This window comes from Accipiter gentilis, chromosome 7 (genome assembly GCF_929443795.1).
Source record: "Accipiter gentilis chromosome 7, bAccGen1.1, whole genome shotgun sequence".
NCBI lineage: Eukaryota > Metazoa > Chordata > Aves > Accipitriformes > Accipitridae > Astur > Astur gentilis.
Window position 1 is genome coordinate 28,389,579 of NC_064886.1, and position 16,378 is coordinate 28,405,956.

Genomic DNA, 16,378 nt, shown 5'->3' on the forward strand with positions numbered 1-16,378 from the left:
GTTAGGAAAAAAAATACATTAAGAACCTTTTATACGTGTATATTCTTCCACTTATTCTTAGGCATGCAGACTCTGCTTCAGCTCTCCTGGAAGGAAACATGGCAGACCAGGCCCACTTGAACAAAGCAAGCTTCCAAATTCCAGGCAGACTGGCCCAGCACTCAGCTGGAGAAGCACCCAGATACTACAAAAAATATTACAAAGCGCCTTGAGTAGTGTGCTCTTTCCACAGTACTGTGAAGGAAAAAAACAGGGTAAGTGTCAAGAATGGTGATAAACTGCAGTAGTTAGATTAAACATTTATTTTTCATATATTCACAAAATCTTCACAAAAGTATTGAAACTCAAAAAGGAATTAGACTTGAGTCAAATACAGAGATGAAATGTACAAGACAAATGAGCAGGCAAACTAAAAGGTCTTGAAAGTATTTTACTTCAGATTGAAAAACGAACAGTTCAACTGTTCTGTTTAAATAAAGATTTGCAAGATATACAGTATTTTATGAATACAATGCTGGTCATTTGAGGCAATGTAAAATACCTCAATTTTTCCTTCATGCTTTTTTTTTTTTTTCCTTTTTTTTTTTTTTTTTTTTTTCTTTTAGAAAGATACTGTTTACCAAAAAGAAACTTGAGCAGTCCAGGAAAAGCTATTTTCCATTAAATTTATGAAAACCATAAATTGAGGCAAACCTAAGATTCCCAATGGAATCAAGATTATCTTCCCGCTACCACCACCTTAAAATTATCACATGCTTATTGGAACACTAATATCTGCACCCTAAGAGTACATTTGCTTTCAACGATGAGGGTGATTCTTTTAAAAACACTTCAGTGTGGTAAATGCGATACAGATCTTTGCAAGTATTAAGTTTTGGAACAGTTTTGCTAATAGCAGCTAACAATACTGGATTAATATAATTTATAAATAATTGTTCCCTAAGCGGTGAACATAAGTCTACACATTCACAATAATCTAAAACAAAATAAATACTGTGATTATGCATAATGTGGTACAACTTTTACTAGTTTCTATGAACAAAAGCTCAACATCTTGTTGATAAAATTATCTGATCAAATTAAAATATGAATCTAAAAATTTAAAAAAAAATTGTCAAATTAACATCACTTAAGCTTAGTGTTTGAGTAGATGTTATGACTTTCCATATTTTTGGAATATATGTATTTTCCTTTTTGAAGTAAAACACTTTAACACATTGAAAATGTTTATTAATTTAAGTGATGACATCAGTTCTGGTCTTATTTTAGCATTATTTTACTTTAAAAAAACATTGCACTCATTAGTGCCCATTAAAGGTCAGGTTGGTCTGTAGTATTCTGTAAATGTATATTAAAAAAGTTTCTAAAAGCTAATAGTACTTTTTATAAAAGCATCATCACCAGAATAGCTGCATTAAATACAGCCACATATGCAGAGTACAGACTTTCCTCTTTAAAGAAATATGTGAAAGTAAATGCCACTTAACTTTCTACCATTAAAGTGTCCCAACTCCTGTTCCAAGCTATGCCTGTGAGTGTAATTACACATTTAATTCGCTTTCATGGCATCAAAGTTACTGCAACCTAGACTTGTAATGCGACTGAACCAGACAAATGTGGAGTTTAAATTAAATGATAACTAGGTCAATGAAGAAATACTATGAGATATGAAAGGTTTGGGTCTTTAAGGCAATACAAAATATATTTCATTATTTGAAGTTGTTTTGGTTGTTTTTAAATAATTAAGTGTATATATAAAAATGCCTAAGAGGGGAGTGAGAAAAAAATAGTTTAATTGTAAAATTTACTTAAAGCTTCAACAGTTACAATCTCCTACAGGAGTTAGCAAAAATATAAAAGACAAAAAAACCCAGACCTGGAAGGGGGAGGGAAGGCACAAACAAAGAGGCATGGGATTAAAGCAGCCCAGGAATGCAAACGTCTGTAACAAACTGAGTTTTGTTGTTTGTTTTTTCAAAAACCAAAAAAAAAAAAGAAGAAGAAGAAAACAAGCACCACCACCAACCAAACTAAAAAACCCCAAGTGGCTTTATATTTCTTTAAAAAAAAGAAAGGGTCAGGGAGAGACCACTAAGGGGAGGAAGAGAAGGATGCAACTATAAAACCCCATTGCCTGAAATGATGGCACTCCAAGGTGAAGGTTACTTCTCTGAGATGACAAGCTCAGTGTCTACACAAAGTACATGTACACTTTATACAAATGAAAAACTTCATTTGCCACCATAAATCTTTCTTTCAGAGGAACAGCTTTTGCAGATCAAATGTCCTATTAAATCTTTTAAATGCCAAAAAAAGAAATTCTGAGCAATATAACTAGTAATGTCTCTTTATATGGATGTTAAGATGACAATTCAGATTATTTTCCAAACTAATCCTGAGAAAAATTTATGTTTACAATTTAAACAGTAATGTTATGTAAAAAGTATTAACAAATCCACTATTACAAATGTCAGTTTTCCTATATGGTCATCTATATATACACAATAAAATGGTAAGTATATGCAAAAATAATAAAAAAATCATGCACAAATTACTTTCACCTTTAAAGGCTGGGTTTCCCTCAAAATACAATTTTTTGCTTTTTTTTCCTATTTTTTTGTGTTTTATTTGTTTGTTACCACCCCCTAGACACACTGAGTACTACCTCTACAGGTCAGCATGAGCTGATGGGAAATACATTTATTTTACATTCAAGCTTTTATATCCTAAATGACCCTGTTGTAGCATATGACTTATCAAATGAGCAGCCTTTTTCCTCTTTTTTTTTCCAGTTTTTTTCTTTTTAGATTTTTTTTTTCTTTTTTTTTTCTTTTTTTTTTTTTTTTTTTTTCAGTGATCAATCTTCATGATCCGTTCCGTGGCGAGCTGGGAAAAAAAAATGCAGTTGCTAATCAATGTCTGAACAGTCTGAAGCTCCGGAAGAGATCCAAGGAGTCACTATCAAACTATCCTGTAGCATGAGATCATTGCACACAGAAGAACAGTCATAAAATAGGCAACTATCTACAAAGGTCTGAAAGGGCTGCATCCCTCTTGTGTTTCCTCTTTTTGCCATGGAAAAACTGATGGTGTGATTTGCTGCCTTGATGTTGTTTGTTTGTGACTGAGGTACCGTGGCTCGAGTTTGCTGGACCTTGGAAGCCTTTGTTAGAAGAACGAAATAACCGTGCAGATCCATGCTGTAGAAGAAAGAGAACACGGTAAATCAGTGTTAAAAAGAAAAAAGCATGGCAATTACACAACCCTACTTCTGGATAATGAGGACATTAACACATGAAAGTGTTACACTTGAGAAAACTGATATGGCAAAAGAAGCTAGGCCATTGCTTAGACAGCAGCACATCACCACGAATTTTTCACTTTGGTGGTTGCAAACAAATGTTCATCTCTCGACCCAAAACCATGCAGGTCAAGAGAGAAGAGCAGAGCACTTTGACTTTTGAAAAGTATAAAACTGTTCTATCACCCCCATTTTGCAACCATCAAAAAAGTGTTTTACAGAAATGTAAGTCCATAATCCAGGATGACAGACGAAGCTTGTTGCGCTGGTTTTGGCTAGGATAGAGTTAATTTTCGCCACAGTAGCTAGTGTGGGGCTATGTTTTGTATTTGTGCTGAAAACAGTGTTGATAATACAGGGATGTTTTAGCTACTGCTGAGCAGTGCTCACACAGAGCCAAGGCCTTTTCTGCTCCTCACCCCACCCCACCAGTGAGTAGGCTGGGGGGGCACAAGGCGTTGGGAGGGGACACAGCTGGGACAGCTGACCCCGACTGACCCAAGGGATATTCCAGACCACAGGACATCACACTCAGCATATAAAGCTGGGGGAAGAAGAAGGAAGGGAGGGAGGGATGTTTGGAGTGATTGTCTTCCCAAGTAACCCTTAGGCGTGATGGAGCCCTGCTTTCCTGGGGATGGCTCAACACCTGCCTGCCCATGGGAAGTGGTGGATGAATTCCTTGTTTTGCTTTGCTTGCGTGTGTGGCTTTTGCTTTACCTATTAAACTGCCTTTATCTCAGCCAACGAGTTTTCTCACTCTTACCCTTCCGATTCTTCCCCCTGTCCCACTATGAGGGAGGTGAGTGAGCGGCTGTGTGGTGCTTAGCTGCCAGCTGGGGTTAAACCATGACAATTGCTCAAATCTCATCTTCCGTGCAAAATTAAGACAACATTCTTTTAAGACCAGGACTAATTTTCTGCCACAACTTTTTACAGATGTAGAGTATCTCAGATTGTGCATATTCACATTCCAGCACCAGAATTAGCTCTGCATAGTAACACAGACACACATTCATGGTATATCCAAGGCCTAGTTTGTAAACTGCCTCATTACTAGCTAGAGATAGATTGTCAGCAAGTAGTAGGCAAGTCTTCAGAATTACTTTTCAGGAATAATATTCCAGAAGACTCCAGGCTATTTTTCGTACATTAAAGAAGTCCTAAATTCTGAAAAAGTATAAAAATGTAAACTGCATATATGCAAAGTATATTGTATATAGAGGCATATAGTATCTTTAGATTACTGAGCTGTCATAGAAGTATTCATCAACATGAGAAACCCCCTAAGTGCATAAGCTCTGGTAGGTCTCATCATGAAGATATTTGTCTTTAGGGGGAAATGAGAGGGAATTTCATGTATCAGCAAGGAAACTTCATCTCCCTTAATGAAAGACAGTTCAACAACTATCAACAGCTAGCAGAGCAGCCAGTCATAATTTTAAACATACATTTTTGCTAACTTTTTCACTAAGTGTTGGCAAGTCTCATTAGTTCTCAAATTCTGCAGTAAAGACTGGACTGACATGCTTTTTGAAAAAAGGAAATAGGTGCAACACAGGTGTATACTTCTGAAAAATCTAGATTTCCCAAAATAAAGTCAATCCAATTTCATCTGTTTTAAGGCTGGGAAAGCCACTGTTGCAAACTCATCTGTGTAAGCGAAACAGGGAACCAGGTGATTTTAGATACAATCAGTGCTCAAAGCTTTTTAGTGGGGTAAAAGGGAGGTGAAAAATGCAGTGTTTCCTTTCCAGAAAAAGCTACCCTTCCATGGAAGAGATGTGTAATATCCAAATAATCTATACAGTTGTTGTTTTCAAACATTTCACAAACCTGAGATTTGTTCGTGTTGCTGGATGTATTGGCTGTTTGGCTATTTTGTGTTTTCCCACTTGACTGGGAGGATTCCAGTGACACTTCTTGTGACCCCACTCTGTTAGCAGTAGACTGACGACAACTCAATTGTTTAGAGGTTTTGCAAGGTGTTCCATCAGAATCCTTCAGGAAAATGTAAAGTAGTATTAGTGATTTTTTTCTTCAGAGTAAGTGAGTTTTTCTACAAGTGAGTTTTCCCTTAAAAATAAAGCTAGCAGTGGACAAAAATTAAAATGTGTTCATTTTATTAGGTATTAAAATTCTTTCAATCCAGAATTCTTACTGAATAAAATGGAGAGATTTAAAAATGTTGAATTGATGCTTGATTCTGATTTTGGGATTTGCTTTTTATTTTTCAAATAGAATTCCCAAACAGATTTTTTTTTAAGGATTTTCTTTTTTTAAAGCATATGGCTTAGGACTACCAGTCTTTTTTTTTGAAATGCAGTTTTCCCAGAGAAAAGAGGGCTATGTAACTTTGGATCCACTGTATTCACTTTCTACATGTGTTGTGTCAAAAACACACAGCAACTTACATGTGTAGAAATTGCATAAGGGGTAACACCTCATGCAAGTCAGGATTCTGGATGAAATAACTAACTAGGATTCCGAGCTTTCAAAATGTATTCTGTGGCAATACAAATCAGGAAAAAAACCCCAAAACAATGTAAAAACAAAATCAGAAAACCTCCAGTACTTACTACATCACTAGAGCTTGACAGCGTAGACGATGATGATGATAAAGGACCTGATGAAGAATTTGAAGAATGTTTACTAAGAGTTTCTGAAGTTTTATTTCTAGGTTTTCCCAGCGCTTCATTCTCTTCAGCAAGATTATTGTTGCATTTGTCTAGCTGCTGAGTATCTACTATCAAGGTTACTCCATTACCTATTAAAAACAAAACAGAAGCATCACCACACATTAACTGCTAAAATATGTTGCGCTTTTTTTTTTTTTTTTTTTTTAAATATACCCACTCGGGTATTATGTATCTATTATATCAGGCAGGACACGTACAGACATCTGCACATGTACATACTTTTAATACATGCAGACACATGTGCGCATGTGTTTGTGTGTAGGTACTGCATGCAGCAAGCCAACATCTCACACAGGGTGTGCTGGTTTCCTGACAAGATCCCTTAGTGCACACTATGAAAACCACCAAGCATTACCCACAGTTCAAGATGGAAATTACAGAAGTAAGACAAGGAAGAAGGCAGTAAGAAAATTCAGGTGTGCTGCTTAATACGATTGTTTCATGACACACTTCAACAGCACTCAAATACATAGGTTTAAATTCTGTTCCTATATATATATACACACAATACTCAGCAACTCCCATTTTATTTCTGCTGGAACTGCTAGGGTCATAAGTACTCCAAATAAGTCTGGTTGCTTTGTATGATACCCTACACTGAAAATACAAGATACAGAACTCTCATATCTCACTAACTTCTGCCTTAATAAAAAAAAAAAGAATCAGAACCTAAATCTAAGCTAAATCTACAACTGTAACTGTCACCATTATCTTCCTGATACAGGGTTATTTTTTTTCATTACTGTTTTATCTCACATAAGACACCTAGGAGTTACCTCTGATTTATGACCTACACTTGTTGCCCCACTAGCTGTGTTTGTATATAGAGTTTAATACATACACCACAATAGGTAGCTAAGTATTAGTCTGGAGCTTGTGGGACTGAACCATGGTTGTCTGCCATTACCAAGGGTCTACAGACTGATAAAACAAAAATGGCCCAGAAGCACATTCACTTTGCAAGGACAGTGAGGGAAATCACTAACAAAAGTTTTAAAAACAAAGAAACTAAATCCCAACCTAGCCTGAAGACTGGGTATTTGTGTCATCTTCTCTTATTAATCCCTAACAAAAGACTTCTAGTAGGCAACATTGTAAAATTAATTGACAGTATTAAAATTAATTTTAATTTGAAAACTCCCAGCCAGCAGATGCACCTATACCAAAAAAGGGTGGCAACTGGCTGGTGAAGTCAGAAGATGGGCAATGAAAATAAAGATGATTTTAAAGGACGTTTTCAGCAAGTTCTCTGGCTAGGTTTTGTGTGTTTCCATTTGCTAGTAACAAGAATTATGACTGATATTTCAGGATTTTTCTGTTTAAAAGACCTACTCCACTTACACAGTCAATCCTGGTTTAGATATTGCTTCTATACACATACAATATGTTAACCTTTAAAATGAAAAATAAAAGAACAGAGGGTAAGGATTTAAACTAGCATTCCCAGTAATTCTTTTTAAAACCTTGTCCACATTAAAAGGACAAAGGAAATGTGACAGTAATAACATGGGTAACTTAAATTAGAAGTTTTTCAAAAGTCTCCTCTTGCAAGCCAAGCACTCTTTACAAAACCCTACGCAGACCAAATCTATTGCACGGCCTTTTTTACTCTTGTACAAATCCAAATTTTCTGGATGAGGACACAAGACAAAGTCTATCACTACCGAGCAAAAAAGTAAATTCGTACTAAGATGCATACATTGCCTTATGTGAGGCAAAAGCAACAACAAAATCTGTGTGATCAAAATATGCAGGAAGTTTCCCCACCATCAGCCATGCTTAGTCAAAACTTACCATTACATGAAGACTCTGTCCTACTTTGCATTCCCCACTGCTTTGATATCCAGTCTCTGTAAGTGGCCACTTCTTGCGTTACTCTAATTATTCTACCTAATATACTGTAAACCAGGGAAAAAACCAAAACCGTCACAGTTAACTTTTTAGACCTACAAAAATATAAGCAATTAATGTCTGAGATTTAGACTCATAAAATTTACCTTTCTGTTTCGTTGTTAGGGTAATATTTAGCTATTGGGGAAACTGCATGGCTCAAAACAACATAGGCATAATCAAAAGCCTGTTTCACTTGCATGGCACCATAGGAACTCCTCCCAACATCATTACCTTAAAATAAGGATATAAGTAAATAAATAAATAAGATTGAAACCGTGGTAATCTCCTTTCAGACAGGAGAGAGTAACATTTTTAAAAAATTGCCCTTATGTCCCAACTCAGTGCAGTTACCTCTTGTAGAATAGGATTAGTGAAGCATAAATATTTAAAAGACTTTAAAAGACCTATAGATATTTACATGCATGGAAGTCCAAAATGGCAGTTCTCTGGGTAAAAGTGCAACACATGAATAAAAAAAAATAATCCTGTATTGCATTTATTACACATGTAACAGTACTGTCCTGGATTACATTCTTCTAGATCAGAAGTACGTTAACTCTTTTCTATGAATAGCACTTGACTCACCATTTCAGAAGCTACCCATTCAAGACAACAATCAACCTTAATGTAAAGGTAACAGCACAGAATGAAACCACCACGTATTTATGTGACTTTACAGAATCAAACAGGAGAGAATGCATAAGAGTATACATATATTATAAAGCGCAACTGTGATACAGGCAAGCGCAAACGTGAAAGGGACCACGCGTACATACAGGTATGTCTAGCCCACACTCAGGCCCATGCTGCTGTAGCTTTATTGCTGTTACCACAGAGCACATGACGGTTGTTCAGCAAGCCTTCTCATACCCTACCTCCTGACTGCACTACAGGCATGCCCTTGGGCGGCACAGTAACTATAGCTAGGAACATGTCTTAGAGAAAATCATTGTGTTCCGAGTGCATCTTGGGTTCACAGACAGGACTGAGGTGTTTCTATTTGGTTTTTGGTGGTCATTCTATGCTAATCTTTGATTTAACTCCTCTGGATTAAGCATTCCCCTAACTTTTTTTCTTAGTCAATATGTTAAATCTTGCTTTATAAGGATACCTGGCTGTAATGGATCTTCGATATACAGCATTGATGGTCTGTAGCCATCCAGCATGCTTTTTTGCACTTCATCCTTGGCAACATAAGAGCCACCATCCTTTATTCGGATTCCAGTCTTCAGATAATTGAAGTGACGTCCATATAATTCAAAAAACTCTATTAAAAGAACACCGTAGTTGGCATTGGGCATACAGGCATCTTCCCTGGGATGCAGCTATTAAGAGAGAAAAAAAAATAATTTTCTTAAAATTTCAAGTTTCAAGTGCCTTTAAGTGTCTTTTCTTTTTCACAGCAGACATGTCTAAATACAATAATAATAAAAGCCCATAATATATAAAGCAAACATGTTTAAACATAGTTATTTTCCCTTGATAAAGCATTTCTGCATCTTTAGAACAAGATGCTATCAAAACTTTTATAAACTAATTACCTCTTAAAAATAAGGCTGTCAAGTATTAATGTTTTTGTATTTGAACTTCCAGTTCAGGAAGTGAACTTCCAGCACTAATGGCAGGGTTCTTGTAAAAAAGCAAAAACTTTTGCACTTCATAAACCTGGGTTTGCAATACAAATACAGGCTTCTAGTGTGCACAGCTATATAAATGATCCCCTCTGCTGTTAAGCGTGCAGCCTGAGAGACTATGAACAAAACCAGTTCATAATTGTAGCAGACACAAAACCTGACTTTTTTTACAGGAGCAAATGGAAGTGTTATTAGCCAATATAAGAAAAAATTGGGGTTGGGAGAGATTTTGGTTTCTTTCAAAAAGACATGCCTGTTGCCTTCATTTCTTTTGTGCTCAGCAAGCAACTGCAATAGCGCTCAGCAAACACTAAGCTCCAGTTCAAGGCTCACGTTTAAAAGTAACTACAATCTGGAACAGTACAAACATACACATACACAGACACAGTTATACAGTACCATTTAGTACAAGAAAAAGAATGAGGTTGATAAAGCCAGAACTCGGCTACTTCATATTTCTACATTTTTCTCCCCCAGGCACAACAATATAGATTTAGCTCATGCATTTTGTTCTCTTAGATTTAAGAGAAAGTTGTAAAACATGTTTGTTTGATAGTAGCTTAAAAACTCTGACAAACAAGCAAAATTCCATTATGTTCATTTAAGCACATACAGGGTGTATGACCTAGAAAACAAGTGTTATAAAGGACAGCTGCATCTAACCTATGTAGCTTGTTCCAAAGAAGTCACACAGTAGTCAAGTTATTTTACCATGATTCACACATGTGCCTGGTATTGATACACCAACAGACATTCCAAACATCTCTAATACCAAAAGTACCAGTATGGGAGGAAAAAAAGAAGACAGGTGGGACGTCTATTTTTAAATGAAAAGGGGACACAAAACCACAAACAGGACAGCTTAAATGATTAAATTTAAGGATTGATTAAATTCCTTCTTAATGTAATGTCCTTTTGCACCAATGGCATCAATAGATTTCATTGAGCTTACCTGAAGGAAACTGACAGCCATTAAAAAAAGACTATAAGAACCGATTCCACCTGTAAATACTTCATTAAGGTCCCTCTGCAACAGGAACTGTTTCAATACTAAAACTAGATACGGTAATACAGGGTATTTCTGAAAGAGAAAAACAAAGGTATTAGGATACCGTGATGCATATATACAACTGATGCTATACAACTAATTGAAGCTGTTATATTGAGTCTCAAAGCTAAGTGTAACTCTAACTTATTATTTTTAGTAACAGGGGAGAAGCCAAGTGCTCTGCCTGTGATAAATACAGTTATGTTTTACCTCTTCAACTCTGGTGGCAGATATTAACAACAGAAAAAAGTTATTACCTCATAAAATCAGAATGATTTTGTTTATATATATAAATACACTTGCTTTTCTCACACAAGTGAAAAGGAAAGCAAAGGAAGAACTGTGGAGAAATCCGCAACTGTAATAAAACCTTCTTGCTACAACCAAGGTGATATCCCGAAGTTGACTGAGACTTCTGTCCTGCAAGTACTTCAGACACCCAGAGTTCGAAACCGTTCTTCAAAATTACTACACCCAGATAACATTTTCAAAGGAGCCAAATACTTACCTTTGGGTAACTGGTCCTTCAATAGGTTTGTCTGCATGGTTTCCCTTAGAGGCGTGCATACGCTGCACGTGTGGACAACGCGGACCTTTTGGACAGCAGTGGAGGCTGGGGCTACACCTGCACTCTGTACACCCCCTCACAGGGGAGGGGGCAAAAGAGGCTCAATAATATCACTCCTTTAATCAACACAGAGCTAAAAAGTTCCTTAGTGTCAGAGAAGAGATGTGGATCATGGTATCTGTGATTGCAAAAGATTAAAGGAAAAGAAGAATTTCTCCAAGAACTTCTCTGCATGAGTCTTACAGTGAGTATTGGGAGCCCTATTTAACTGAAGATCCCAAGATCCCTTTTTTGAACTGTTAAGAACTTACAGTCACAAGCTGAAGCGTTGAATATCGGTATATACCAAAATTCAAAGACAGGATTTTTCTCAGGAAACTGCAAACCCTTAATTAAGGCTTCAGCTGCCCCAGACTTCCTAAATAAAACCAGATGAAGAGAAATAGGCACTTTCAAGGGTAATACTGAACACGACACCACAGTTAGGTATTCGAAGTTACATGGGACAAAATAAGACCCAAGAGTATGCCCTGCAAGTGTTTTATAGAGAGATCCTCAAGAACACCGCTGAAGTCACTTGGCAAGGACACATCGAGTTTTCTCCAAGTTAAACAAACGACCCTCCACAGTAGCACAGCCATCGCCTGCTGCGCGTCAGGGCCGAGTGCCACCTCTCCCCTGCCACACCAGGCTCAGCTGCCCAGGCTCAAGGGCAGCTCTGGTGCGGCACAGCCGCACAGCCTTGGCTTGGGCTGCTGGGAGAAAAGCCATGTGGGAAAGCACCATGTGAGAAGCCTTGTTCGGAGTCCCTCCACTTCGCTCGAGAGCCGCTTTTCATCTCGGCTGTTGCCCTTGGTGTCTGCCTGAGCCATGCTGCCGCGCACTGATGCTGATCCTGACCCTAACCACTGACTCGGCATCCTCAGCCTCGACCTTCTCACTGAGGGGGGGACTTGTCTGCCAGCCGCTGCGAGCTGACCCTGACTACTGTCACCAGACCTGCTCTGCATTTCGGGTTGGGGTACCATGGGGCTGCACCCCAGCGGGCAAGGCCCCTGCCCCGTGCCCGCCCAGCTGCCACACGCACCTCCTGCTCGCTCCTCAAGGCCACAGCCTGCACTCGCCCTGACCCAAGGCCAAAGCCGCCCCTCCAAAGGATTACAAATAACCCCGGCAACAGGAACACACTAACACTTTTTTCTTTTTTCAAGCGCACAAAAATGCCTTCAGGCTCTCAAGAGATGACTACCTCCCATCTTGAAATGAAGAAACACAAAGGCAATTTTGAGCCAGTATGCAGGGCTTTATGGACTTACCTACAAATAAATTTATATGCAGAGTATAACAGAAATACACCCCCTGTGTCGTGGCAGAAAACCAAATACAGACTACCTGTTCACACAAGGCAATGCAACAATGCACAGGATGTAAAAACTGAAGTTAGCTACCAAATTCCAGGTAGCCATCTTACAACACAGCATCTAGGCATCTTCTTTCCCAACAAGGAGCTACACAGCACAAAACTATTGGTCTTGATTTAGTAGCAAACTGCTGGCCAACACAACTGATTTCTGTTCATCAGACAGAGGCTGAGAGAATAAAGGTCTCTGGACCCACCCCATCCTATTACTCCAAACACAGGTGCAAGAGGCCTCACCAGCACAAGGTTTAAGCAGAAGGTTTATATAAAGCACACATAAGGTGAGACTACACAGACAAGAACTCAGACTGTTCTACTGAAACTAAGGGCAGAGATTTTTCTCCTGTGTCCTTCTACAGGTTAAAGAAATAAGACACTGTAGAAGCAAACTGAGCTACTTTCATACTTGCTACTAAATATACATGAAGGAACTGAAGACTAACAAGTTGAGGGCCATACATTCAACTCATCAACAACTGAAAATCCCCCCAAATTTAGAAGACTTTTTGCAACTCAATGACATTGCTAAAGCAGATGTACATGATTTCTAACCCTTATGATTGAAAGTAAAGTGCTTGTTTTATTAGATTTACAGAGTTTTCTGAAGGAGTTTTACTTCTCTAGTTATTGAAGTACTTCGATTCTCCTGCTGTACATTAGTTTGGTTCAAAAACCAAAGCAGTCAGTAGTATAATAATACCTAAGCACATAAGTGAGACTGAACTGCACTTCATCTCCCTACACAGAACACGAAAAATCCAAGAAAAATTTTCTACTGCTTTTATGAGACATTTACTGCAAATGTCCAATCCACTCAATAGGGGAAGGAAAGGAAAGGACTAGAGTGTTGATGATACTTCAAAACTTTAAATACAAAAGCACATTAATCCTAACAAAATGATCCCATATATTAAACAAGAATAATGTATCTGTGATAAAAGTACTAGTGAATCCCTGAACAATAGCTTACTAAATTTAACTTATTCTACTTTAATTAGCATTTTTATGCTGAACCAATATTCAGTCTAGAATGAGATTATTCCTACTTTCTCAGGAATGTGTGGTTATTACTAATTTTAAATTCAAGGAACTACAGTTAGAAGAGCAGAAGGCAGGTATTAGTGCATATTCCTTAGTCATTGTACCACTATAACTTCTCCATGCTTTCTTTGTACATTTTACAATCTTCGTGCCTTTTAGGGTAACATATCTAAAACCTAGGAACATCATACAGTAGTATCAGACAACAAAAAATAACAGAGTAAAAGCATATCTCTAGTAATGATGCAGTCAAAGTAAAACAGAAAATCAAATTAAGTCATCAAATATTCAGCTCTGTAGTTCTATTATAGTGTTGCCTAACCTTGATAAAATCTTTGATGAGCTGGGCTGCTTTAACCCCATTCTGTACATTAAAGCTTATATCAACTTTCACTTCAGTGAAGGAATCTGTCAGTTTAATAATAGGTACCTGCAAAAGAAAGACAGATTAAGTCAATACAGACATCCAAGACACATTTGGTTCCGTTCATACTTATATGCACCAGTAAAACTGAAACATTTTATGAATATGTGGAGAGGAGGTAGAGAGAGAAAACAGGACTCCTGTCTATTTATGAACTCACTCTCCTTGCCAATCTGTTTACATAAACTTTGCTTTTGTAACTCATAAATGCTATTTTCAATTTACTATCCTGTTTAACCAAACTTAACACTTCATCTTGAAAGTGGTTAATTTTAAATTGTTTTTAGTCAGTTCCTGGTGCAGGAGCATAGTTCTAGTGGGAAAAACAAACACCAGAGGGAGACAAACACTTAAGAAATAAAGATGAACGGTAATAGATACGCTTAAGAAAAGACACGCTCCTGTGTCATTGTGGGTCATTGATTCCTCATCAAAATTATCTTCAAACAAGAAGCACAAGATATTGAGAGCACTCTGACATATCTCCACCTGAGTGGTTTCCAAATTATCTCTCTCTACTAATAATAGCCATCAACTGGACACCTGTTTAAACCCCAACCCCGTTAGATACACTTACAATTAGCAAAAGGTAGGACATTATAATGGAATTAATCCTATCCTGCACAAGACATACCATTACATATTTACACAAGGCTGTACTCAATACTTCTATGCGAAAATCTATTATGTCTGCTTACTTGCAGTAAGAAAAAAATAATTTCTTTATGTACAAACTCAGTACAGAAATACACAGGTCTAATCACATTAATTCACAACAATGACTAGTATAATCTCACTTAAAAGCAAGTATATGTTGTGCAGTATGGAAAATCAGATTATCTTCCCCAACAGAAAAAACGCTTCTGTTGGAGCACTGTCAATTATTTTGTTGTTAATAAAAACCACACTAAGTAAGAGTATTTGAATAAATTCTATTTCAAATTTATATAAAAAAATAGTTTCTGCTTATGAAGATTCATCCTTTTAACCAAGACCTTTCTTTGATTAGAAATTTAGCTTAGAACATGGAAATACCCTCTTCTCCCAAACTTACAGTTGCTTTATCTAAAACTTTTACTGAGTTTTCATCTGCTACATTGTGCTTTCTAAGAGCTTCTTCCAGGGTCCAAAGAGGTAATGTCTCCCATTTTCCAAACACAACTAAATCAATATCACTGAAATGGAAAGAAAATATAGATTTATTCAAATTAAAAGATGAATACACTTAGAAGATAAACAACTGACATCCACACATAACTAGAATAAAGCTGACAATGTAGCTTAACCAAATAGTTTATTTTTAATTTTCTGAGGAAAGGGGTGGAGATGAACTCTTACACTTAGGGAAATATAGAACATTTCAGGTTGCCAAGGGGAGGGGACAGATACACACACAAATCAATTGGGCTGCAAAGCCTGATATTAGTCTCCTCAGGCCACATTGTCAGCAGAGTGGGATCAGCTTCTCCAGAGTGATTCAGAGCAAGAAATTAACTTGTTGTGAATCATCACCTTTGGGCTGTATTAATCAGTAATGCCAATTTAAGAGCCTGTTTCTGAAAGGGAAAGTCCTGTTCCCCATCCTCTACTCCCAGATGCATGGCCCTGTCTCCTCCTTTGCTCTAGGTCTGGTGTTTGTCTAATCCGCAACAAATCAATTCAACGTATTAATGGGTGGGCCTGGCAGAAACCAACTTCTCTCCCACCTTAAAAAAACCACAAAACATCCTAGGGTAATTTCCTGCCTCTTTGCCTATAAGAAAACCAACATAAGTTGATTTTCTGGGCGATCAGAGCACCAGTGGGCACATGGTAAGCAGCTGGCCTGTAGTGCCAAGAACAGGGAGCAGGGAAGGAGAGAGGAAAACGTGGCTACTTTGACTTCAAGAAGCAACAAGCTGTTAAGTAAGATCAAACCATCTAACCAACTGCTCTCATTAACTCAGCTCCTTGAAGGGGTGTCTCCATCCGCTACACTTCCTCCCTATGCACATACACATACACTTGACTACTCAGGGAGCTGACACCCTGATTCAATGCCTGAAGTCAAATTCAAAAGGTGGCTGGTGTCCAAACTGAAACTAGTGAAGGCTACTGTGAGATCCTGAGCTATTGCCCCTTTGCTCCCCAACTTCTTCTCTGACTTCACCTGCTTGGTTGGGAACACAAAGGAGGTGAGCATATAACCCTACAGTTATACTAGCAGGCCACTTTGGTGATATGGAAAACTGCATAACAGAAAACACCAAAAAATGTAGGAATACTCCCCCCCCATCCCCCAATAGATTCTACAGGTCTGCTGATTCACAAACAACACTGCTTTAACAATCTCCAAGAAACTACATCTGCA

General features: G+C 37.7%; 1 protein-coding gene across 1 annotated transcript in view; it reads right to left on the bottom strand.

Annotated features, from left to right (window-relative positions):
* Positions 1-287: 287 nt before the first annotated feature.
* Positions 288-16,378, bottom strand: part of TENT4B (terminal nucleotidyltransferase 4B) — a 46,328-nt gene continuing 30,237 nt past the window's right edge. The window contains 9 exon segments of the mRNA XM_049804832.1: positions 288-3,200; positions 5,138-5,302; positions 5,881-6,068; positions 7,795-7,898; positions 7,998-8,124; positions 9,005-9,218; positions 10,480-10,608; positions 13,927-14,034; positions 15,083-15,203. Of these exon segments, the coding sequence (XP_049660789.1) occupies positions 3,021-3,200; positions 5,138-5,302; positions 5,881-6,068; positions 7,795-7,898; positions 7,998-8,124; positions 9,005-9,218; positions 10,480-10,608; positions 13,927-14,034; positions 15,083-15,203 (1,336 nt within the window). The 3' untranslated portion in view covers positions 288-3,020.